Raw genomic sequence first — 25664 nt, forward strand, 5'->3', positions numbered from 1 at the left:
GTGTGGAATTGCATTACTATGTAGTGTCCTTTAAACCTGAAGGACTTTTTTTGTAGAACAGTTCTGCTAGCAATGTTTATCTGAAAATGTGTTAATTTTTCTTTCCGTTTTGAAGGTTGGTTTTGCTGAATATAGAATTCTTGGTTGGCAGTTTTTTCTATGCAGAACTTTGACTATGTCATCTCACTGCCATCTGGCTTCCATGGTTTCCGATGAGAAATCAGCTGTTAATCTTACTGAGAACCTTTTGTATGTGATGGGTCACTTCTCTCTTGCTGCTTTCAAGAGTCTCTGTCTTTCAATAGCTTGATTATGATATGCCTTGTGTGCACATTTTAAGTTTATCCTACTTGAAGTTCTTGAAGCTTTGTGGGTTGATAGACTAATGTTTTTCATCAAATTTGGGAAGTTTTTATTTCTTCAGATATTCTTTCTGATGCTTTTTCTTCTCTCCTTCTGAGACTCACTTTTTAGTATGCTGTTATGCTTGATAGTGTCCCACAGATCTCTCAGGCTCTGTCCCTTTCTCTTCATTTTTTGTCTTTCTGTTTCTCAACATGGGCAATATCAATTGACTTATCTTTAAGTTCATGGATTCCTTCTTCTGCCTGTTCAAATCTGTTGCTGAGCCCCTCTAGTGAATTTTTCATTTCAGTTATTTTACTTTTCAACTGTATAATTGAAAGTTCTAGAATTAAAATTTCTTTTCATAAATTCTGTCTATTTATTTATATTCTCTATTTGGTTGAGACATCATTCTCTTACTTTTTTTTCATTCTTTAAACATGGTTTCTTTCAGCTCTTTAAACATATTTAAAATAGCTAAATTAAAATCTTTGTTTAGAAAATCCAGTGCCTGGGCTTTTTCAGGATTTTTATTGATTGCTTTTCTGTGTCTCTGGGCAATACTTTCCTCTTTCTTCACATGCCTTGCAATTTTTTTGTTGTAAACAGGACATTTAAAATATTATAATGTGGCAACTCTGAAAATCAGGTTCTCCACCTCCCCCCACACACCCTCCAGGGTTTGTTGTCATTTTTGCTTGTTGTATTTGTTTGTCTAGTAACTTTTCTGAACTAAGTTTGTAAAGTCTTTATTCTTTGTTATGTGTCACCAATAAAGTCTCTGTAATGTTAGCTTAAGGGTCAGCTAATGATTGGACAGAGAATTCCTTATATACTTGGAATGAAAAAGTCTCTCAGTGTTTGCCAAGGGACACTGTGTGTGTTTTTGTGGTGACCCTGCAGCACTTAGCCAGGCAGTTTAAAGCTCTGCCTTAGCCTTCACTTCTTACTTCAGCAGAGCCTCCAGGTCAGCCAGATAGGAGAGCTTATGGCATTCTCAGGTCTTTCCTTAGTGTACACACAGTCGTGGGCATGCGTGTGACCTTCTAGATTCCCAGGAGTATGTTAAAGCTTTACAAAGCCCTATTACTTTCTGCCCTAGCTTTTTGGTTAGGGAGAACCCTAACCAAATCGCCTCAGATTTTATCTATTGGATCAGACAGCAGCGACTAAAACATCTACCTGTCAATGTTTTCAACATGGCCCCTAGGTAGCAGCTGTAGCTCTCTGCCAGCTTCATGTCAGGCAAAAGCCAGTCTTCCAGGAAGTCACCAGAGTAGTCAAAACAAATAATTACAATTCTCTATGAATGAAGTCTGTTCTGTTTCCCTCTGATACCAGGAATGAGGTTTTTTTATTTATAGGACTCTGCTGACATCAAACTTAAGGGTGAAAGACTGACAACTTTCTCTTTAAGATCAAGAACAAGAAAGGATGTCCACTCTCACTGTGTCTGTTAAGCATTGTACTGGTGGCAGTTAGGCATCCAAATGGGAAAGGAAGAATTAAAATATCTCTATTTTTAGATGACATGATCTTATGTGTGGAAAATCCTAAGGAATCCATTAAAAAACCTCTTATAACTAATAAAAGAGATCAGCAAAGGTGCAGAATACAAGATCAATAGAAAAATCAATTCTATTTCTATACTTCAGCAGTGAGCAATCAAAGTGTAATTAAGAAAAAAAATTCCACTTGGCATCTAAGGGAATAAAATGCTTAGGAATAAATTTGACAGAAGAAATGCAAGACTTTTACACTGAAACTACAAATCATTGTTGAAGAAATTAAAGAAGACCTAAATGTAGAAACATGACATGTTTGTGCATTTATTGTTAAGATGGCAGTACTACTCAAATTGATTCACAGATTTGATACAAGCCCTGTCAAAATTCCAGCTGCCTTTTTGCCAGAAATTGACAAGCTGATTCTAAAATTCATATAGAAACACAAGATACAGAACAGCCAAAACAATTTTTTAAATTAATTAATTTACTTATTTTTGGCTGTGTGGATCTTTGTTGCTGTGTGCAGGCTTTCTCTAGTTGCGGCAAGCAGGGGCTACTCTTCATTGCAGTGTGAGGTCTTCTCATTGCAGTGGCTTCTCTTTGTTGTGGAGCACAGGCTCTAGGCACGTGGGCTTCAGTAGCTGTGGCACGTGGGCTTAGTTGCTCTGTGGCATGTGGGATCTTCCCAGACCAGGGCTCAAACCCTTGTCCCCTGCATTGGCAGGCAGATTCTTAACCACTGCACCACCAGGGAAGTACCAGCCAAAGCAATTTTGAAAAGAATAACATTGGAAAACTCACACTTCCCCATTTCAAAACTTACCACAAAGCTACTGTAATCAAGACAGTGTAGTACTGATGTAAGAATAGACATATAGATTGATGGAATAGAATTGAGAGTCCAGAAATAAACCCAAACATTAATGATCAATTGATTTTTGACTAGAATGTCAAGACAATTCAACATGGAAAGAATCGTCTTTTAACATATACTGCTAGGACAGCTGGATATCCACATGCAAAAGAATGTATTTAGATACTCCCTCATACCATGTATAAAAGATAACTCAAAATGGATCAAAGACCTACATGTTAGAGATAAAATGATTAAAATATTAGAAACAGATAAGTTGAAATTCATTAAATTGAAAACATTTGTGTTTCAAAGAACACAAGACAGTCCACAAAATGGGAGAAAACACTTTCAAATCATATATCTAATGTGGGAATTGTACCCAGAATACACATAAATGATTACAACTCAATAATAAAAAGACAAACAACTCAATTAAAAAATGGTCAAAGGAGGGAATTCCCTGGCAGTCCAGTGGTTAGGACTCTGCGCTTTCACTGCCGAGGGCCCGGGTTCGATCTCTGGTTGGAGAACTAAGATCCCACAAGCCATGCGGCCCCCCCCCCCAAAAAAAGAAAAATTGTCAAAGGATTTGAATAGACGTTTCTGCAAAGAAGATATACAAATAGCTAATAACAACATGAAAAGATGGTTAACATTTTTAGTCATTAGGGAAATACAAATCCAAAGCACAATGAGATATTACTTCACACCCTTTAGGGTGGTTACAGTGAAAAAGACAATAACAACGGTTGATGAGTATGTAGAGAAACAGAAACTCATACATTGTTAGTCAGGATGTAAAATGGTGTAGTCACTTTGGAAAACAGTTGGGTGTTCCTCAAACTGTTAAGTATATTTGCCATATGACACAGAAATTCCACTTTTAGATATATACCCAAAAGAAATGAAGAACATACATCCACTCGAAAACTTGTACAAAATTGTTTATAGTAGTATTATCCATAATAGCCAAAAAGTGGAAACAACTCAAATGTCCATCAATTGATGAATGAATAAACAAAATATGGTATATCTATATAATATATTATTCAGCAATGAAAAGAAATGGAGTACTGCTACTATAACATAGATGAACATTGAAAACAGCAGGCTAAGTGAAAGAAGGCAGTCACAAAGGACCACATATTGTACGATCCCATTCATATGAAATGTCAAATATGCAAGTCTATAGAGACAAACTAGATCAGTGGTTGACTAGGATGGGAGCTGGGGGAGAGTGGAGAGTGTCTGCTTATAGGTATGGAGTTTCTTTTTGATGTGAGAAGATTATAAGCAGATTGTGGTAATGGTTGCCCAACTCTGAATATAGTCAAACCCACTGAACTGTATAGTTTTAAGTGGGTGAATTTTATAGTATGTTAATTATATCTCAATAATACCATTAAAATTATCAACTAGTAAAAGTTGGTTAACTATTAGAAGGGGAAAATTGGATATTAAGGAATGCAGAAATGACAAGTGAGAATAAGCAAGGAAGAAACTAAGCACTTAGAATAGGGCTCACCAACCCCTAGTCTGAGATTCAGGCCTTGTTGAAGAGGTTGTAGCTGCCACAGGGACATTCAGGCTGCTGATAGTGAAGAAATTTTCTAGAAGGTGCAGACCTGACTGAGCCAGTTTGTGGGAATAGTCAATTCAGTGGCTGTGAAACTCATTGGAGGGTGCTGGTCAGCTAGAGCTGGTCTACTCCTGCTAAGAGTTAAAGAAACTCACTGGAAGGTGCTGGCAGCCTTGAGCTGGCCCACAGGAAGTTTCCCCACCGAGTGGCAGACAAACTCATAGAGGGTGTGGCCAAGCTAGAGCCTACTGGGTGGCTGAGAGAAATTCATTGGTGAGAACTGGTGGGATAAAGCCAGTTAGCAGAACCTGGCCTGGGGGTCCTGCAGAAAAGCTCAGTGGAAGACGCCACAGCCCAGAACTGGTCTGCAAAAAGTGACCTGCTAGGTGGCTGAGAAACTCAGAGGAGAGTGATTGTCACTGGGCTTCCCTAATCCAGTAATAGGGAAAAAACACACTGGAAGCAGGAAGGGATATATATGTATATATATAAAGCAACACCCTTATTGGCCCATACTCTGCCTCAATTGATGCCATTTTCTGTTAACCTTATCCACAACTCTGTGAGCCCCCTTGATTGGTATCCTAATCTTGTTATGATAATTGAGACCCCCCCTGGCTTCTGATATGTAAGTGCTGCTATCAGTGTCCCAGGGTTTAGACTATTAGCCCTAGCTACCATTAGCCCTGGCCAGCAGAACAGGGTTACCAGTGAACTTCTTAGCGATAGTTGCTCCCTTCTTACCAGTGCATTTCTAATGGCCTTGGTGATCACACTTGTCCTTTGGGACATAATTCGCTGGTGGGTCTTCTGCCCTCACATAATATATCCACTCCAGCACGCTCACTTCCCTGAGCCTTTTAATTCTCTCCTCCACTATCTGCCATAGCAATTCAGGCATTTCACCCTCAATCAGTGAAGGTCATCACTTTTTCTAGTCTTCCAGGAGCCACCCAATGAGTTTGCATCATCTCCTAGGGTCGTTGCCAGAGTATTAAATTATGTATCCTGAGAAGCGCCCTTAAGTTAATAAATTATTCCTTATCCAATCTTATATTCTGGCTTCTTTGCTCAAGTATTCTCAAAATCTAGTTCCATGGTACTCCCTCAGCTCCTGCCAGTACATGGTGCCTAATTCTTCAGTCTCTTTCAGGATGTATTCTTTTCCTCCCTCAGCAGGCCTAGCACATTTATGGCTGATTTAAGCTGCAACTTAACTTTGGTTATTGGCCTAGCAGCCAGGACAGAAGGTAGGGGCATATCCTGAGGGGTATTTCTGTTGCCTTGCAGGGGAGAGGCCTCTGCAGTGTCTTCCCACGCAGGCAGAATGCTATTTCTTTTTTTTTTTTTTTAATTTATTTATTTACTTATTTATTTTTAGCTGTGTTGGGTCTTCGTTTCTGTGCGAGAGCTTTCTCTACTTGCGGCGAGCGGGGGCCACTCTTCATTGCGGTGCGCGGGCCTCTCACTATCGCGGCCTCTCGTGTTGCGGAGCACAGGCTCCAGACGCGCAGGCTCAGTAGTTGTGGCTCACGGGCCCAGTTGCTCCGCGGCATGTGGGATCCTCCCAGACCAGGGCTCGAACCTGTGTCCCCTGCATTGGCAGGCAGATTCTCAACCACTGCGCCACCAGGGAAGCCCAGAATGCTATTTCTTAATGAGAGGGGTTAACTCTGCAGACTCTGAGGGTTCAGAGGAGTCTGGGAAGCCAAATAATTGGTGGCATTCCCCGTTAATGATGGTTTTACCACCATTCATCACCAGATGTTCTCATCCCATCTGTCAGGGTCTCAGGTTTTTTGAACTAAGACTCTGACCTTGGTATGACAGACCTGTCTTGGTTTAGCATTAAATTATCTTTGCAAGGAATTCCCTGGAGGTCCAGTGGTTAGGACTCAGTGCTTTCACTGCTGTGGGCCCGGGTTTGATCCCTGGTCAGGGAACTAAGATCCCACAAGCCACGCAGTGTGACCAAAAAAAAAAAAAAAAAATTATTTTTGCAGTTCAGCAACTGTATTAAATCCTGAGTTTGGTCTTCAGCTTTTTCTTCTCTCCCACTGCAGGAGATTAGCAATTGGGTCACCACTTTGTACCAGGGATGGTTCATGCCTCAAATACCCCAAGGATGGAGTCCTTATTGTCAACTGGGTGGTGAGTAATCTGGTTCAAAGATGCCATCTTAATGCCTACTTTCTTGAAACTACTCCTGGTACTAAATCTGTCATTTGGGTCTTCTGGGGAGAAGATGCTGAGATGGAATTTGGAGTACAAGAGGTTTATTGGACAATAATGCCTGGGGGATGGAGCAAGATTGAGTAAGAAAAGCTTTCATACCATAATGCAGATCTGATACTGGTGAAAGAAAAGGTTGGTGAGTGGAAGCAGGATTGGGTGTAGAAAGCCTCAGACTTCCATGCATCACTGACAAAGTCAGCCAACGCAATGGATAATTTAGGTTAAAGACTATCCATTAGTTAGAGGAATTCCATGTTGGGCAGAATTGGCCAGACTGAGGGCTGCTTAGGAAGAGCATAGGCTTGGCTCAAAACCCAAGGCATGTCAGATTTTTTCCTGATGGGAGATCCAAACAGTGCACCTCCATTGCTGTCACACGATGGGGCAATATCAAGTAGTGTGACATTCATGTAACTGGAGTCCCTGAAGGGGAGGAGAAGAAGGATAACAGAAAATATATTTGAAGAAAAAATAATAATTGAAACTTTTTCCCTAAATTTGATGAAAACTATAAATACAAAGATCCAAGAAGCAACATGAAGCTCAAGCAGGAAAAGCACAAAGAAAACCATACCAAGACACATTATAATCACATTTTCGTCATCACAGGTGATAAAGAGAAAAATTTTATTGCAGCCGGAGAAAAAAAGCACACATTATGTACTGAGAATCAAAGATAAGAATTACTGCAGACTTGTCATCAGAAACGCTGCAAGCCAGAAGAGTGGAATGATATCTTTAAGGTACTGAAGTCATCCTAGAACTCTTTCTCTAGCAAAATTACCCTTCAAAAATGAAGATAAAACAAAGAAAATTTCACAAAAGAGAAGTCTAAGATATGTCATCTCCAGTAAAATTGCTCTATCTTAAATGTTAAGAGAAATTCTTCATGTGGAAGGAAGATGATACCAGGTGGATATTAGATTTATACAAAGGAATTAAGAGCACTGGAAATGGTGAGTAAACAAATAAATATAAAAGTGAAAGGGGGGTATTATGACATTTAAGAATACAGTTATTTTTATAAGTGAGTTTGTGAGTTCATAACCTTCTAGAATTTCAAAATCCTTTCAGACTGCTGTCTTACTTAGCGATCAAGTGCATTCCTCATTTAATTATTAGATTTATCTTAATTAGCTGCTTTATCATTTCAGTGCTGTCTAAAGTACACAGTAGAATAAAAAGCTTTGATATGACAAAGTGTAATACATTGCTGGGACAACCTGAGACCTTGGATATGGCTGCTCACAATGGTATCTCTTTTATTCCTGAGTGTTCATCAATGTCTGCTTTTCTGCCCCTGTTCTGTGGGCTGTTTCCCTAGGCTTTTAATCTAGTTTTGCTCTCATCCCACTCTGAACCTCATATCAAATTTAGGGTCCATTTAATAGACATGCAGATCAAAGAGGGTATAATTATATTTAATAAGCAAAGCTAACAACATAATCATGGATAAGAAAGTTCATATCTGTATACATCTCCCATGGTTGGGAGCTCACAAAAAGGAACCATTACATCCCCCTTATCTGTATTTATAAATATCATATATTATCTATATTTTATTTTCTACACATTAAAATTTTAACCAAGGCAATTGTCAAGCATTGACAGTAGACGTCCTAGTTACACTGGGGCACTAGGACCATTGTGGTGGTCTAAATTTTCAGCAGCTTTGTTTTATCCAAGAGTATAATTTTCTTATTTTGGAAGTAGAGTGTTATTTTCTTACATGACTGAAAATACTTTACACCTGTTTTTTTAAATAAAGACATTTATTTGGAGAATATTAGTAGCATATTCTCAGCCTCACCAGATATTAACAGTTCATCAAGTCAGGCAACAGAACATGTCCATGTGAGCTTCTTATAAGGAAATCGATGACCACCTCAACAGCTTCCTCATCTTCTATTTTATTACTGGACGATTCATAATCCAAAATATGAAGTTTTTGGACTTTTTCCTCAAAAGTAGAAGTAGGTAAAATGTCTGAAGCAATGATGTTGACTTCCTTTAAAAAATTTTTTTTAATTTATGAAACGTTAACTGCATACTTCAGTCTTGTGGAATCTTTTGTGTTATTCTGACTGTCAATAAGAACCAGGGGACTGTGTTGATGATTCTTGATGATTTCAGCAACACTTCCAAAGTACTAGAACAAGAAAACATAGATGAATTATAAATTGGCATTTATATTAACAATGAGCTCCACTCCTCCCATCTTCTCCAACTCTTTCAAGTTAGTCAGAGTTACTAGGTCCCAGATGACATTCTACCCAAAAAAGTCCAATTTAACAATGGCTGTAACCTTTGAGGTGGCAGACGCTGGCCATTCAATAAGACTGAAAACACAACTGACATCCTCAATTAGTATAACTTCTTAGAGAAAATTACTTTATTGAGTTATGATGTAATATTTTAATATTTTGTTTTTTATTTAGTGCCAAGTGTAAAACTGTCATACATTGAATTTCTCTACATTTTTATAAAACATAGATTATCTGTTATGTTGCATGTCTTAGATACAAGGACTGATGTAGTAAATTAACGTTAGAATTTAATGTGAAGAGAGTTATTTCCCAGGTTAATTCATGTTTGTTTTTGTGTTCTTTTTTTTGAATAAATAAGGAAACCTTTATAAACCCTCATATACCCATTTTTGCTTTAGCTCCCAGTAAGTTTAGAGCTAAATTAGTGCCTAGTTAATAATGACATTTCACGCTAGGCTCTTACTATACATACGTATTTTTCCGTATGTTAATTCCTATTGTCTATTGGCTTTAGTTTAAGGCTATCACAATTTTTTTCTGAAAAATGATCAATGTTTTAAATGAAAGATAAAATAAGTATAACACAGACCAAGAAATGAAATGCATTGATTATACAAAAGTGCTACAAGCTCACGATCATCAGATAAATGCATTTACAGTCATTTTTTTAAAGTGGTAATTGTTTTACAACACTGCCATATAATTTAGCAATTATAACCAATTGACTTCATTTTCTCTTAGTTTTTCACATAAAGATAAACATCTGGAATAAAAAATGTTTAAAAGCCTTTATTAATTATTTGGATAGCTTCCAAATATTATATATTAAATAAGTAAAGTATTCAGAATACTAGTCATTTTTCAAATGAAACACCAGTTGTCTTTTAGATAATTGGCTTCTGAATATTAGGTCAAGGAAGAGAGACAGAGACTTTCAAGTACCTTTAGTCCTTATTTCTTACTTTCTCTTCAATCATTCAGCCCTCCTGTACTTGCCAGTGAATTTTTTTTATGATACTCATAAAGACATTCATCCTGTTTGTTTGTCACAGCATATTGTTAAACTGAATGCAGTTGGAAGTTAAATTTATGGACTAACACACCAGGAAATGAAATAGTACAACCTCTTTGAAGAGAATTCCAAGTGAAAAAGTGTGTTCTGAACCCAGTAAATATAGGAGAGAGTTGCTTTGCTTACACAAATAAGCATCTCATTCTGTCCTTATACTCTTCTGAATATTTCTGAGGATTGCTTTGTTGCAGAGTTTGGGGATTAAAATGTTTGAAGTAGGGGGTTGAGCTGAGTTGAAATGTTTGAAGTGGGACTGGACTTGAGGCATATTTGTGATTTGACTGAATGAAGGATTGAGCATAACTTAGTTGCAGTTTCCCTTAACACTTTTTTTTTGGTCTACACTAATTCAGTGTATTTGAGATATTCATACATGGACAGAAAAACAATTGTTTGATAACTCAAAATCCCATGGTCAATAAAATAAAGCAAACAGATCTCAGAGCGATAAAATACTCAATGTGTATCCACATAATGTCAAAACATTTGCAAAAAAAGTTAAACAGTTAATCAACTAGTTACTTTTTCTACCCATGAATACCCAAACACAAATACAGACAAACAGACTTTTCAACATCTCCACATGGTTGACATCATGTAACCAAAGTTTTCATTTTTCAATTCAGATGTTCAGTATATGGGAGAAATTATCTTTTTATTATAGATAATTTAAGTAAGTGTTTTAAAGGACTCTGTCAGTACTTCCAGATGATATTATAATAATATGTATTTATTTTGGTATCCATAGGCTGGATAATTGGGGAGTGGGGTGAAGCTCTGATCTATTCATTCTGAGGTAGGGATGAAGATTCTTTAAGCCAAGAAGAACCACTGTTTATCAGAGTTTCCTAGCAGGACAAGGAAGTCCAGAGCCCCTCTGAGAGCTCAAAATTTATCTGAGTGAATTTCAGTACCACTAAAAAGGACAGCTCCCTCACCCACCCTTAAGCCTCTTATAGAAGTACTGGACCCCTGGGGAGGCTTTTTTTTTTAAATTTTTTATTATTTATTTATTTATTTGGCTGCATTGGGTCTTTCGTTGCTGCGCATGGGCTTTCTCTAGTTGCAGCGAGCGGGGGCTACTCTTCGTTGCAGTGCACTGGCTTCTCATTGCAGTGGCTTCTCTTGTTGCGGAGCACGGCCTCTAGGTGCACGGGCTTTAGTAGTTGTGGCTCGTGGGCTCTAGAGCACAGGCTCAGTAGTTGTGGTGCACAGGCTTAGCTGCTCTGAGGCATGTGGGATCTTCCCAGACCAGGGCTCAAACCCATGTCCCCTGCATTGGCAGGCAGATTCTCAACCACTGCGCCACCAGGGAAGTCCCTGGGGAGGCTTTAGAATGTAACCATCCATCCAAAGTCACTCTGTCCTACTAGGATCACCACCATATCCTACCACTGATTACTGTTGAGGAGCATATAGTTTAAAAAATTTATCATATAAAGGTTTCAGTGAGAATGAAGGTTTTTGTGAGTAGGGAGAAGCAGACAGTTCTGTTAAAGTTTTAACTGGTGTGAAATGATAATGCAATCTATATTTTAAAACCCATTTGGTCTTGATCAGTGTTTCGTGTTTTCAGAGTTTTGCATTTTCTAACTATCTGAGACTTTATTAAAAGCAAAATAAAACTCCAAACTATAAAACTCCTCGAAGAAAACATAGGGAGAAAGCTTCATGAGACTGCATTTGACAATGATTTCTTGGATGTTACACCAAAAGCACAGGCAACAAAACAAAAAATAGACAAATAGGACTACATTAAACTATACTACAAAGTTATAAGAGTTCTTTATATATTCTGGATATTAACCTCTTATCAGGCACATAATTTGCAAATATTTTCTCCCATTTCATAGTTGCCTTTTTACTCTGTTGATTGTGACCTTTGATGAACAGAAAATTTTAGACCATTTTATTATACTATATACAAAAAAATAGACTCAAAATGAATTAAAGATTTAAATGTAAGACCTGAAACCATAAAAATCCCAGAAGAAAACATAAGCAGTATGCTCTTTGACATTGGTCTTAGCAATATTTTTTTGGACATGTCTCCTCAAGCAAGGGTGACAAAAGCAAAAATAAACAAATGGGACTACACCAAACTAAAAAGCTTTTGCATAACAAAGGAAACCATCAACAAAAGAAAAAGGCAACCTACTGAATGAGAGAAGATATTTGCAAATAATATGTCTGATAAGGGGATAATATCCAAAATATATAAAGAACTCATGTAACTCAGTATCAAACAAACAAATAAGCAATCTAATTAAAAAATGGGCAGAGGACCTGAGTAGACATTTTTCTCAAGAAGACATGCAGATGGCCAACAGGCACATGAAATGATGCTCAACATCACTAATCATCAGGAAAATGAAAATCAGAACCACAATGAGATATCACATCACACCTGTGAGAATGGCTATTATCAAAAAGACAAGAGGGGCCTCCCTGGTGGTGCAGTGGTTGAGAGTCTGCCTGCCAATGCAGGGGACACGGGTTCGAGCCCTGGTCTGGGAAGATCCCACATGCCGCGGAGCAACTAGGCCCGTGAGCCACACCTACTGAGCCTGCGCGTCTGGAGCCTGTGCTCCGCAACAAGAGAGGCCGCGATAGTGAGAGGCCTGCGCACCGCGATGAAGAGTGGCCCCCGCTTGCCACAACTAGAGAAAGCCCTTGCACAGAAACGAAGACCCAACACAGCCAAAAATAAATTAATTAATTAAAAAAAAAAAAAGACAAGAAACAACATGCTTGTGAGGATGTGAAGAAAAGGGAACCCGCATGCACTGTTGGTGGGAATGTACATTGGTACGACAACTATGGAAAACAGTATGGAGATTCCTCAAAAAATTAAAAATAGAACTGCCATATGATCCACCAATTCCTCTCCTGGGTACATATCCAAAGAAAATGGAAACACTAATTCAAAAAGATACATACACCCTGATGTTCATACAAGCATTATTTACAGTAGCCAAGATATGGAAGCAAACTAAGTGTCCATCAAAAGATGAATAGGTAAAGATGATGTGATATATATATACAATGGAATATTACTCAGCCATAAAAAAGAATGAAATTGTGCCATTTGTGACAATATGGGTGGACCTAGAGGGTATTACACTAAGTGAAGTAAGTCAGACAGAGAAAGACAAATACCATATGATTTCACTTATATGTGGAATCTAAAAAACAAAACAAACAAAATGCCGAGTCAGACTGACTTCAGTAAGCAACAGGATAAAAGATATAGCTTTTACATCATACCAGTCTTTCCTCCTTTCTGTTCTCTCATAGGATATACTGCCCAAACATAGTATTTTATCTCGTACTCTATGACAATGTGCAAGCCTTAGACCAGGTACTCTTGTATCCTTTCTCCTCATCTCTGGCACCTAATACAGTATGATGGCATTGTGCTCAAAACATAGTTATAGAGTTGGATTAGAAGAGAAATTACTGACCTCTTCACCAGTTTTCTTTCTGCCCAAAGCATACTGTTTTGTTGCTTCAATAAATCGCACAGGGATATTATATACTCGCTTATTAAAAAATACAACTAGTGTATATGGCTGTTTGGAATCATGGCCAGAGCTTTTCCGAATAAGAAATGATCCATCCTGTTTATTAAAAGAAAGAATAATTATGATTAGTGTTACTTGTGTTTCCATAGGTTAAAAATCAGTTTATGAAAAATACCTATATTATATTCAAAAGTTAATTATTTAGGTATATGATTTTTATTACCAATTAGAGCTTGTTTTATTATTTTGCAAGAAAATACTTCAGTAAAATATATACTTACAGAAAATTCTGAAAGAGGTAAATGCTAGCTTTTTGAGGCACTAAATAAGATCTTATGTTTATAGGCTTTGGAAATGTGTGAAGGGACACATTAAGATCAAACCTAAAGGGCACTCTTGAACTAGGAACCATGTTCACAAGTTGCCTATGAATAAAAAAATATATCAAACAAATTCCATTCAAAAGTGCTATAAGAAGAAAGCAGATATTGGGAATCAAAGCATTTCAGCTGATAAAAATTCTCTCTCCAAAAATTTATGTTGAAGCAGAAAAAAAATTGTAACACAACATTCCAAATTTAATTAAATATCTTGTAAAATATTCTACAATCATAAATTCAAAAATTATGAACAAAAGTAGACAAAAACAGGAAGAAGGAATGCAATAAGAGTTTATCAAACCTGGGAAAGAGCGCTTACCTGGTGGCGCAGTGGTTAAGAATCTGCCTGCCAATGCAGGGGACATGGGTTCAAGCCCTGGTCCGGGAAGATCCCACATGCCACGGAGCAACTAAGCCCATGCGCCACAACTACTGAGCCTGTGCTCTAGAGCCCGCAAGCCACAACTACTGAGCCCACAACTACTGAAGCCCACGCACCTAGGGCCTGTGCTCCACAACAAGAGAAGCCACTGCAATGAGAAGCCCGCACACCACAACAAAGAGTAGCCCCCACTCGCTGCAACTAGAGAAAGCCCACGTGCAGCAACGAAGACCCAACGCGGCCAAAAATAAATAAATAAATAAATAAAATTTAAAAACAAAAACAAAAAAACCCTGGGAAAGAAGTTGAAAAGAAAGACAAACCTGTATCAGAAATGAAGAAGAAATTACAAGATGCCCAAGGGACAATAGCCTTAAATGAAGATTTAATAAATGACTGAAGGAAGGCATGGAAACAACCAAGAAAGAAAGAAAAAAAAAAGAGAGAGAGAGAGGTTAAAAAAAAAAAAGTACAATAACGTCAGAGTGGTTGGATTGAAAGGAAGACCTCCCCAAAGAAAGGTCTAAAATACATGTAATGTGAGTCCTTGAAAAAAAACAAAATAATGAAACAGAACTACTCTTTAAGACTGTAATTTAAGAAAATGTTTTGGAAATAAGAGAAAACTTAGGTCTACATATTGAAAGGGTTTCCATCTACCTGAAAACATTGACCTGGAAATCTACTCAGAGACATAATCTGGTAAAACTATTAGACTTTAAAAAGAAAAAAATCTGCAGAGCCATCAGATTAAAATATCAAATTACATATAAGGGCAAGAAAGTGACATTAGCATCAGAGTTCTCAGAAGCATCAAGGCAATCCAGTGGAGCAACACTTTTAAAAACTCAAGCCGAGGATTTTACATCCAGCCAAGATTTCCTCCGGGTATCAGGCTATGAAAAACAGTTTCGAATGTGCAAGAACTCAGGGAATAACGTAAGCACAGTCCTTCCTGAGAATCTACTACAGGTGAGCTTCACCAAACAAAAAGGGATAACTGAGGAAGCAACAGGACTGATGGAAAGCATTTAATATATTTCATTGTAGAGCTAGGACTAAACAACGGTGGCAGAAAACAGTATATTCTGGACTTCCCTAGTGGCGCAGTGGTTAAGAATCTGCCTGCCAATGCAGGGGACAAGGGACTCTATCCCTGGTCCGAGAAGATCCCACATGCCACAGAGCAACTAAGCCTGTGCACCACAGCTACTGAAACTGTGCTCTAGAGCCCATGAGCCACAACTACTGAGCCCACGTGCCACAATTACGGAAGCCCTTGCACTCTAGGGCCTGTGCTCTGCAACAAGAGAAGCCACCGCAACGAGAAGCCCATGCACCACACGAAGAGTAGCCCCTGCTTGCCACAACTAGAGAAAGCCCGCACACAGCAAACGAAGACCCAATGCAGCCAAAAATAAACCAGTATATTCTGACAAGGCAAGGTGCAAGTGGGCAGAGAAAAGAGAAAGAAAAAGAAAAGTGGCACTTTAATCTTGGATTGTCCAGACTGTTCTAGTGTTCCTATATGACTGGGCTTGGACTCTCCAAAAATTTACTTCCCAGTACTTTTTGCCATCTTGATCCCAATCTTTTATCCCAAACATTGATCCAAAATAGTCTGTTACATCTCACTCCTGGATGGATCTCATGTAGCACCAAGCCTTACAGAGATCCCCTCCAGAGCTTTCTTCTCTTCCGCTATTTGGAGAGCAGTGGAGCCTATGCATCCATGTATAGATGAAAGGACAAGCAGCAATAAGATGGAGGAACAAAGAAAGAGGGAGGTGCTTCAAAGAGAGGAGGAGATGGCAGTTCCTCTTGAGTAAGTAGAGAAAAAAGATTCCTGCGTCCATAATTGTTGCAATTACTTAATTAGCATATTATCGGGATGACAACTGTGCCGATATAGGCTGAGGGCACAACATGAGATTTTAAAATGGTCAGACCTTGTTTGATCTGTATAATGCCTCTTCGGCCGACTTTCGATCGCAGGCACCAGCGTACCATGGTTTACAGTGAACGTCAGCTTCCTGTGAGTGAGAGGGCATTATTAAGCAAGAGATGGCCCTTCAATGACACTGAACCTTCTGTGCACTAGAAACAAAGTCCCATTTTGCATTACCAGAAAAGCCTAACTACATTTGGGCCAGTAATCTGAAAATGAGTTTTATGCTTCTTTTGATCAACCACAAGGATTATATAATTGACTTCTCCCCAATTTGGCTGTAGGGGGTAGACTTAGTATTTGAACTTAAGACCTAATCCTGCTAGATTCCTGAACCATTTAATCCTTTCTCCTAAGTAAGTTGTCATCTCCCTTTCTATTATGATCTTATTGTTGCTTTGTGGAGCATTTTATAATTTCCGAAGTGTTTTTACAAATATCTTATTTGATTCTTGTAACAACTTTGAAGGCAAGACAAATACATGCTATCATCCCTATTTTACATTTGAGAAAGCTTAGAGACTTGCCCAAGGGCACACCGACTCCTTTCTCTGTCTTTTTTTAAACTATGCTATTTTATGTGTTTTAATATCATATGCCTCCATAGATCTATTCTGAAAAAATTACATAGTTTAAATAGAATCTATGTGAGAGGAAGAACAATAAAAACAACACACTTCTTTGCTAGCTTTGAAGAAACACCAATTGTTATTTATGGCATCCAGAATACAAATTAGAATAAATGGAGCAAAGTCTTAACAGTTGGGAAAAAAATGTATTCTGTACCCATCAGCAAATGACAACTCACAGGCTCACTTAAAATAGAATCTGTTCCCAAGCTTCACTCCAAAGTCTCTCTTATAAGAAGTCATGCCCTTTCCTGCAGTTTACTGATAACAAGTTCATTTCATACCTGTTCTGACAAATTGGAATTAGATGAAAAGCTGGGTAATGGGCCATCCACAGTTGGGCTTCCCCCTTCTGGAAATCCTGAAAGGGATTTGAAAAATCAATGGATCCCATTATATCTTGAGCAGTTACTCTGCCTATACCTCAACACTGTGCTGGGAGCTGCAAGGAACACACATACTGAAAAATCACACACACCAAAAAATCCTTAAGAGCTGTGCTTCTCAAAGTGAGGTCTGAGGACCCTGGGAATCCCCAAGATTCTTTCAGGGCGTCTGCGAGGTTTTTTCCAAATACATATCTCTGTGAAGCCCAATTTTCCTCATATACTTCGACCAGTAAAACATACTGTAACAGATTGAATGTAGACGCAGATATGAGAATTCAGCTGCCTCTGTTATTCCAGGCATTAAAGAGATTTTAAAAATGTAAAACAATGCCACTCTTCCCCCTAAATTTTTTTTGTTTGGAAAATATATTTTTTTCATAAAAATATGTTGTTAACATGTAATGAGTTTAATATTTTAAAAATGGATTCATAAATGTTTTAAATGTCTTCTAACTAATACATTAAGTATCATTAGAAAGAAACACATAAACCATAGTTCTTTGGGTCTGCAATGATTTTAAGAGTGTTATAATGGTCCTGAGGTCAAAATGATTGAGAATTTCTGCCCTAAGGCATAAACTCCCTCAAGGAGTTTACCGTCTAAATGTGGAGACATGGAGACACATGAAATGGAGAAAATACTTAGCTGTATTCATTCATTCATTCATCCACTCACTCATTCATTCTTTATTGTGTACCTGCCATGGATCAAAGCTTTAGGAATATACAGCAGTCAACAAAACAGCAAAATGCCCCTCCCTCTTGGAGCTTAAATTTTAATGGAGTGAGATAGACAATAAAGACATAAGTAAATATATACAATATTACAAAGTCATAAGTGCTATGAAGAAAAATAGGCAGGGAAGTGGGTGGGGGATAGCTTCGGATAAGTAGTATGTTTAAATAGGCTGGTCAGGGAGAGCCTCAGTGAGATGACACTTGGGTAAGATCTGTAGGTGGAGAGGGAGGAGGCATGTGGATATCTGAGGAAAAATTGTTGCAGGTGTAGGGAACAGTGAATGCAAGGGCCTGGCGTGTTTGAGGAATAGAGAGGGGGCCACTGTGCCTGGACTGCAGTGAGAAAAGGGGTGAAGAATAAGGGATGAAGTCATACAGGAGGTGGTGAAGGGACCAGGTTTGTGGGACCCAGTGGACACTTAGCATGACTTGAGCTTTAACAAGCATGGTGTGGGAAGCTTTTGGAGGGTTTTGAACAGAATAGTGTGATTTGCCTGTCTTTTAACAAGGTCACTCTGACTCCAGGGCTGGAAATAGATAGAAGGGGGCAAGAGCAGAGAAAGGAGGCCAGTTGAGTCTTGCAAGCCCAGGCAGGAGGTGATGGTGGCTTGGAACAGATGGCGTCAGCAGAATTAGCGAGAGTGACTGGATTGCAAATGTATTTTGAAGGAACAGCTGGAAGGTGTGTGAAGAAAGCAAGTGAGGGGACTTCCCCGGTGGCGCAATGGTTAAGAATCTGCCTGCCAATGCAGGGGACACGGGTTCAAGCCCTGGTCCGGGAAGATCCCACATGCCGCAGAGCAACTAAGCCCGTGAGCCACAACTACTGAGCCCGCTTGCCACAACTACTGAAGCCTGCGCGCCTAGAGCCTATGCTCTGCGACAAGAGAAGCCACCGCACTGAGAAGCCCCTGCACCGCAATGAAGAGTAGCCCCCGCTCGCCGCAACTAGAGAAAGCCCACGCACAGCAACGAAGACCCAATGCAGCCAAAAATAAATAAATACATTTATAAAAATAAAAAAAAAAGAAAGCAAGTGAGGAGTCATGGGTGACTCTAAGGTTTTTGACCAGAGCAACTAGAGTTGTCCTTTCTTAGGAGGGGAAGTCTGCAAGAGAAACAGGCTTAGATGAACCAAGTGCTTCAGATAAAAGTGCCCTGGACGTTCAAAGGTGACAGCCACCATTGTTAACAGGAGGGAGCAATGAGGGCTTGGCAGGCCCAGCAGGGCTGAGTATGAAGGAAGGCTGTGTTCTGACAGGTGGGGACAGTATTCCCGGGTGGGTGCAGCAAAAGAGGGTGGGTGGTCACGCTCTCCTAAAGTACATAGTACAAGGAGGTTGGTGGTTTCCGCAGTTTGGGCAGTTGGGGGGAGTTCAAGGCTTACATTTTCTGATCCCTGAATATGTGCCAGCCCTGTCCTGTTTCCCACATCTTAGCTCATTTTGCCTTCACGTCCGCCCTTTATGGGAGGAGCTATCAGACCCCATTTTACAGGTGAGGTCTTCCCTGACCACAGCAGCCCTCACTGTCTCCATTCCTCTCTGTGCCCACCCCCTGCCACCATGCTTTATTTTTCTTTATATCAGTTTAACATTTGCCTGATATTGTATGGCTTATCTAGTTGTTTATTTCTCCTCTAGTAGAAAAGAAGCTCCATAAAGGAAGGGACTCTGTTTTATTCACTGCTGTATCCTCTGTGTCTAAAATAGTGCCTGGCACATAGCAGACAGTCAATAAGTATTTGTCAATGGAAAGAATGACTTGGGTTGAAAAACAATAAAGGGTATAATAAAGCTTTATGTAGTAAAAAAAACAATAAAATTTCTATAGCTATACCATTTCACTTTGTGTTCAGAATTTTAGAAAAGTTTATTTTAAGTTTCTTTTATTTAAGATGAATCAAAAATCCAACTAAAGCCTAAGAAACAGATTTATGTTTATATAAACACACATACTTTTTGTATATAATAATTATTCTCTTTATTTAAATTTATTGAATCGATTATTTTGGAATATTTTCCAAATTATCCATGTACAGTAGGGTTTTATTTTGTGTTTTCATTTTTTTCCTACATTGAGTAGAAAGTAAATCAAGGTTTGGGCAGTTGTGTTCTGTGAGTCTGACTTCATATAGTTTTAGGGTATTGTATTATTGGCCTAGGGAAAATCATCCACATATTTGCCAGATCTTCTTTTCAGGACACCCTCTGTAGATATATTTTACGATCATTAAAATGTATTTTAGATTCAATTTAAATAGCTATCATTTATTGAAGACCTTCTATGTACCAAGCACAATATGTTGTTTTACTTAATCATCTTATTTTGAAAATAGTTGTATTGTTGTTGTGAAAAAAAATTAAATAAATAAAAGATGACCAGTATGACCAGTAAAATATTCAATCAAAACTAAAAAAGAAAAAAGTAAAAATGATCTCAAATCTATTTACTTTTCAGAACAGCTCCATGAAATAAATATTCTTGGCCCCGTTTTACAGATGAGGAAACAAGCTAGAGAGGATACTAAGATACTCCAGCTGGAAGAGGCAGTGTTGCACTGGACCCCCAGGTGGCTCAGACGTGAAGAGCCAGCCTTAGCCGATACCTGATATTGTTCTTCGTGCCTTCATTGTACTTACTTGGCAGAGGTATGGGTTTTTGATGAATTGGTCTGAAAGGAAGAATTTCAGATTAATTAAAGGGCAAAGCACAAGATGAATAAGTTTGACTTTTTGCTTGCACTGAAGATACTCAGAACAGGTGCATCACAAAGGATCAACAGGAATGGCCAATAAAACATATCTAAAGATAGGAGAGGCACCAAAACCTTCAAGATAAGTAAAATTGTTCCCTTTAATTTGATAAAAAGAGGAGACTTGACTAGTGTTATTTTTTAGTTAAGTCCAATAATTAACCCAAATATTAGTTCAGTCTCTGTAATTCTAAGCAGTTTTTTTAAAGTTGTTACCTACTTAACACCTTTTTAAATTTAATTGCGAAGCAATGAAATATTAAATCTTTACCAATCACAACAAGCCAGTGTTTCTGTGCAGTATAACAATGCAGGTGTTAAGGAAACTTTAATTTTTTTGGCCGCACCACGCGGCATGTGGGATCTTAGTTCCCCAACCAGGGATTGAACCCGTGGCTCCTGTAATGGAAGCGTGGAGTCCTAACCACTGGACTGCCAGGGAAGTCCCAAGGAAACTTATTTTTAAAGGAAAGAATTCTTACTTCTGGGCAGGAGGAGGAAAAACTTGTGACTGCATATTTTCTTGTCTGTGACTAGACCCTCGGTGGCGTTCAGCAGGTATAGGTTTTTCTGCATTAAGAAAATTATCATAGTAGGATTAGGGTGAAATGTCTGTCCCCATGCCCAAACCCAGAAACATCAACTGAGAGGAACCAGATTTGGTCACATGTCTTCCCATGAGCATGTCTTTCACCAGGATGTCATCCCTTTGTGCACCTGTCAGTGTGGTGGTGTGTCTGAGCTATTAAGACCAGGACTCCTACTCAGCAGTGTTACAAGCACACCCTACCACCTCTGCATTCACCTCTTGGCAATGTACAAATACATGGGGACTGAACCTGTGGAATCTGGACCTTTAGGTGTGTGATTACAAGTAAAAGCCAGAAGATGAGCAAGCTTTAGCCACCCCTGATTTCTATGTGGCCTCCACATAGGTGTTACAAGACCCTGGTGTGTCTTCATTAGTCATAAGATGTGGTATAAGTAATTTCTTACTGATAAGAGGTAAAATATCAGCGTTTGAGAATGATCTACTTTTTTGAAAAATTAATTGAGCAAATTCAAGGTTATCCCTATAATAATGTTAAATCTCACTTGCATTTCACTATCTTTTCCTGAGTGAGAGAGGAAGGGGTGGAGTTATAATTAGTTCACAGGGAAATGTGCATAACCTGAAATCTAAGAAGTTTATGTTGAAGAACATTTATTGCTGAACCACTAATAAAAGTGATTATAAATTATTGTAATGCTTTATTCTCCCTCGAATTTCGTCTAGGGTGTGTTAAAAATCTGGGTATGTCCAAAGGTCTGTCTCCTGCATGGAAGAAAGTTTGAGAACTACTGATCTCCCATTACAGGAACCCAAAATAAAAGCAGTAAGAACTCAAAGATTCAAATAAATGATGATAGACTTCAGGGTTTCTTGAGGTGCAGAGAAATTCAGAAGTTTGAATCTCTGAAGATTGTGTTTCAAGTTTGTGGCAAGTTACTTCGAGCTGCCACGTGAGACATTTGTTCATGACTTTACAACATGGTAATTTCAGGAGAAACAATGAACACTTTGCTTCCCCACAGCCTGATGAGCTTTGACCAGCCCTGCTTTTGCCCCCGTCCTCCAGGAGACTTCCTTCCTAGGTCAGAAGAGGCCACTCACCCGCTTTGGGTTTGGATGGCCACTGCCTCTACTCTTGAAATGAGAGACCACGCTCCTGCACTGGAGCCCTTTGGGAATGAGGACACCCGAGCCGCATGGGACATGCCAAGAGCCTGTTCTCTGATGGTTTTCAGAAGCTTCTGAAGCCATGAAATTTGCACAGGGTTGTACTTGCTTCCTACAGAGGCTCACCCTAACGCTCCATTATCACTCCAAGCTCCCTGCTCAACAGGCATGGAAGACTGTAAGGAATGGAAGGACAGCAAGGCAAAAGCATCAGGAAAGGCAGAAGAAAGCAAGACACAGGAAGGGAGCGGTACCTCAGGAACAGCCTGGGAGAAAGATGTGGGAAATGATGTAAAATCTCAACAGAGCAGTCAAAGCAGACAGGTGAGTTGTAATGCACATTCAGAAAATGTCTACCGTCCATTGTGAGACCAGGTGTGCCCACATTAACTCAGGAAATGGTGAGCTTTTAACATTGGGTACCTTCAAGATTGGAATTAGACGGGTGCAGGATTTTAATTTCTATATAGTGTTTTAAGTGTTGAGATTATGGATGATTCTTCCTCTTTCTGTCTTTTTTTCCCCAGTATTTTTCAAATACAAATATTTTTTTTTAAATGGGAAAGTTCTAATAAAAAGTATACATAAGGGTTTTAGGTTATGATGAAACAAAGGAAGGGAAGCATTTGAAGATGTACTAAGATAGATGTTTGAACTCAGGAAACATTATTTTGAAAACTTAGCACAAGAACTTGTTTGAACAAACAGGTTTTTAAAAACTCATTACCTTAACTTAGCCATTAATTCTAAGATACGTGACTGGCTCTAAATAAGTCTTCACACCTATGTAACGCTGTGGCACTGTTCCTGGCAAGTCGTATCTGTCTACAAACAGGCAGGTTTTGGGCATGTAGATTGTGGCCTGCCCCAAAGGTGCAGCCTGGCAAGCTCAGGTCCTGATCAGCTTTGCTACTCACTACTCATGGCAAAGTCAAGACTGTTCTATTTAGAAGATTGAGTTGTATGTTTACAGTTGCCTTATGGATAATTAAAGAAATTTAGAAATACATTTGTACACAAATCCTTAATCAAAATAACTTTCAGAGGACATGCGCATCTGTCAAAGTAATACAGGCCTTACCTTCACAAACACTTGAGGCATTCTGTTGAGAGACAACTGGAGTCTATTTAAAAAAAAAAGAAAGGCAAGGATCTTCAATACAGTGGTATGTGGAAATAAAAGTCAAGGCAATATTATTAAAACAAATACCGGGGGAGAACATTTCCTTGATGCATAGCTTTTCTTTCAGTCACAAGACCAACAATTAAAAACACACAGTCCCCCGGCCCACTTTTGCATTAAGTGACAATGGACTTGAAGTGTGTCAGGGAAGGAGCAGTGTCATCCTGGCGTCCCCACTCTGTCAACAGGGTTGGTGGATACCATGACCCCCAGCAGCTGCTGGGCAGTAGCGCTTATGCAGTGGAAATCTGGCATCTGGCTTTGGTCTCAGGGCCCCACCGTCTTGGTGTTTGTAAGGGACTGTAAACCTCAGGCTACAGTGTAGATACCAGATCAAGGTGGGCTTCCTCGAATAATGGGCTGGCCCAGGTTCCCCACGTTCTGCCCAGAAGTTGAGTGTACTCAGGCCTTTGTGCCTGATATGCAGTTGTCAGTCATTAGTTCCCAGGCCAGCGGGTGGGAAGCAGACACAGGGGAAGACAAAGGTCTTGGGACGCAGGGAGCCTGACCACTGATGGGCCGTTCACATTCAGTGAAGACACGGGGTTCAGGGAGGATGTGACCCTCCCGTGCAGCATCTTCCCTACCCAAGTGAGGACTCCAAGTTTCTCTTGGACTGTCCGGGCAGCAACATGATTGCTATGTTCACCTTAGCGGGAAGCGTCGTCAACTTTAAATAAGTGGGCGAGAATAAACATTGCGGGAAACACGAAGCACTTTTAAAAGCAGAATTAACTCACCGTCTTCAGTGGCGTAGCTGTTTTTTTCCTGGGGGATAGAAAGAGATTGGCTTTGTTAAAACACAACAAAGATAAAGAGGAGCTGATGCCTTATCATTTTACTCTCAAATTTAAACTAGAATAGTGAAAGTGATACAAGTGTGTAGGAAGACTATCCTTGAAGGGAAGAGAGGGATGAGAGCAGGATTTAGCCATGATCCTTCTAGCCTCAGATAGGGTCTGCTGACAGATGGCAAAGGGGTTACTGGGGATAAACAGGAGCACCAGTTGCCAGGGAATCAGGATAACTGAGCTCTTGTTCCAGTTCTGCCACTGATGACTCTGTGACCTCAGGCCCGTTTCTCTCAGCTGTGAGGGCCAGTCTGAGCTTTAGTTTCTTCATCTGTAAAATGAGGACCAGAGTCAGCGTTTTCAAAGTGTGTATGTAGAGCCGTCCCTTCCCCCAACAGCACCCCAGGGCTACTGTCTGGGGAAGGAGGGTGGAGACATGAGGGTGGCCAAGCAGGTACATTTGTAGCCAGCACCTCCCCACGCCAATGTCCCCCCTGCTTCAGGTGACTCTTCTCTGCTAGACGTCTGCCTAGAATTTCATTCCAAACAGATAAACCCAAGACCAACACAACACAAGTTTGAAACCCACTCTGATCTCTGGTCCTGAAGGTGTTTACCTGGCCTAACGTACTGGTTTGTCTTAGTTCAGTAGAGATTGGACTCTAATATTGCTAAGGCTTTATAATTCTCTTCTGTGTTTATTTTGAATACTGGCTTTCTCTCTATCTCTCACTTTGTTTTGGCTGAGAGCTGGAAGATTGGGGGAAGAATACTAACAATTCCCAAATGCCTCTAAGACGCCTGGCACTGGGTTAGGCTCTTCACATATTTTTTAAACCTCACACTGTCCTTTTTAAATGGGTGTTTTTATTACATTTTAGAGATTAGGAGACTAAGTAACTTGCCTGAAGTGATAAACCTAAGCCAAGAGAGAAGTGTGCAGAGTTTTGTTTAATAAACCCCTGAAATGGAGAATTTCTTTGCTTTACTCAGAGGCAGAATTAAGGCTATAACCATGCAGGCTTGCTTTGGACAGATTTAAATGTGCTTTTAAAATAACCTATTGAGCCAATATGAAATTATGGGGTCACTGTTTGTAATATTAACATGTTACATGCACCCAACATCTTACAAAGCTCTTCTAAGTTCAATGAGAAAGAATGACTCTCTCATCTCCCTTTTGAAAGGAACCTTGGCAGTGTTGCTTTGATGGAACACCAAGTGCATGCTGCTCTGTGTACACATTTGTTTGCAGATCACTAAATACTTGGAAGAGAAACCGAGGAGTAGAAAGTAGGGATGAAACCTGCTAGTGGGTCTTAAAATTATTCAGGTGCTGGAGCTTGTGTCTTGTGGAACACAC

At 39.4% G+C, this 25664-nt stretch overlaps 1 protein-coding gene and 1 long non-coding RNA gene across 2 annotated transcripts in view; one reads left to right on the forward strand and one right to left on the reverse strand.

The window, feature by feature from the left end:
* Nucleotides 1-6357: 6357 nt before the first annotated feature.
* Nucleotides 6358-25664, forward strand: part of LOC137767349 (uncharacterized) — a 32652-nt gene continuing 13345 nt past the window's right edge. Inside the window, exons 1-3 of the long non-coding RNA XR_011074514.1 lie at nt 6358-6439; nt 20354-20503; nt 21884-22651. This is a non-coding gene — a long non-coding RNA (uncharacterized lncRNA). The remainder of the gene's footprint in view (nt 6440-20353; nt 20504-21883; nt 22652-25664) is intronic.
* The window catches only part of BLNK (B cell linker), a 79894-nt gene continuing 62278 nt past the window's right edge, over nt 8049-25664 (reverse strand). Inside the window, exons 10-17 of the mRNA XM_068548282.1 lie at nt 24251-24278; nt 23409-23451; nt 21090-21177; nt 20495-20526; nt 17010-17086; nt 16098-16181; nt 13327-13482; nt 8049-8672 (exon numbers count right to left, since the gene is read on the reverse strand). Of these exons, the coding sequence (XP_068404383.1) occupies nt 8553-8672; nt 13327-13482; nt 16098-16181; nt 17010-17086; nt 20495-20526; nt 21090-21177; nt 23409-23451; nt 24251-24278 (628 nt within the window). The 3' untranslated portion in view covers nt 8049-8552. The remainder of the gene's footprint in view (nt 8673-13326; nt 13483-16097; nt 16182-17009; nt 17087-20494; nt 20527-21089; nt 21178-23408; nt 23452-24250; nt 24279-25664) is intronic.

This window comes from Eschrichtius robustus, chromosome 7, assembly GCF_028021215.1.
Source record: "Eschrichtius robustus isolate mEscRob2 chromosome 7, mEscRob2.pri, whole genome shotgun sequence".
NCBI lineage: Eukaryota > Metazoa > Chordata > Mammalia > Artiodactyla > Eschrichtiidae > Eschrichtius > Eschrichtius robustus.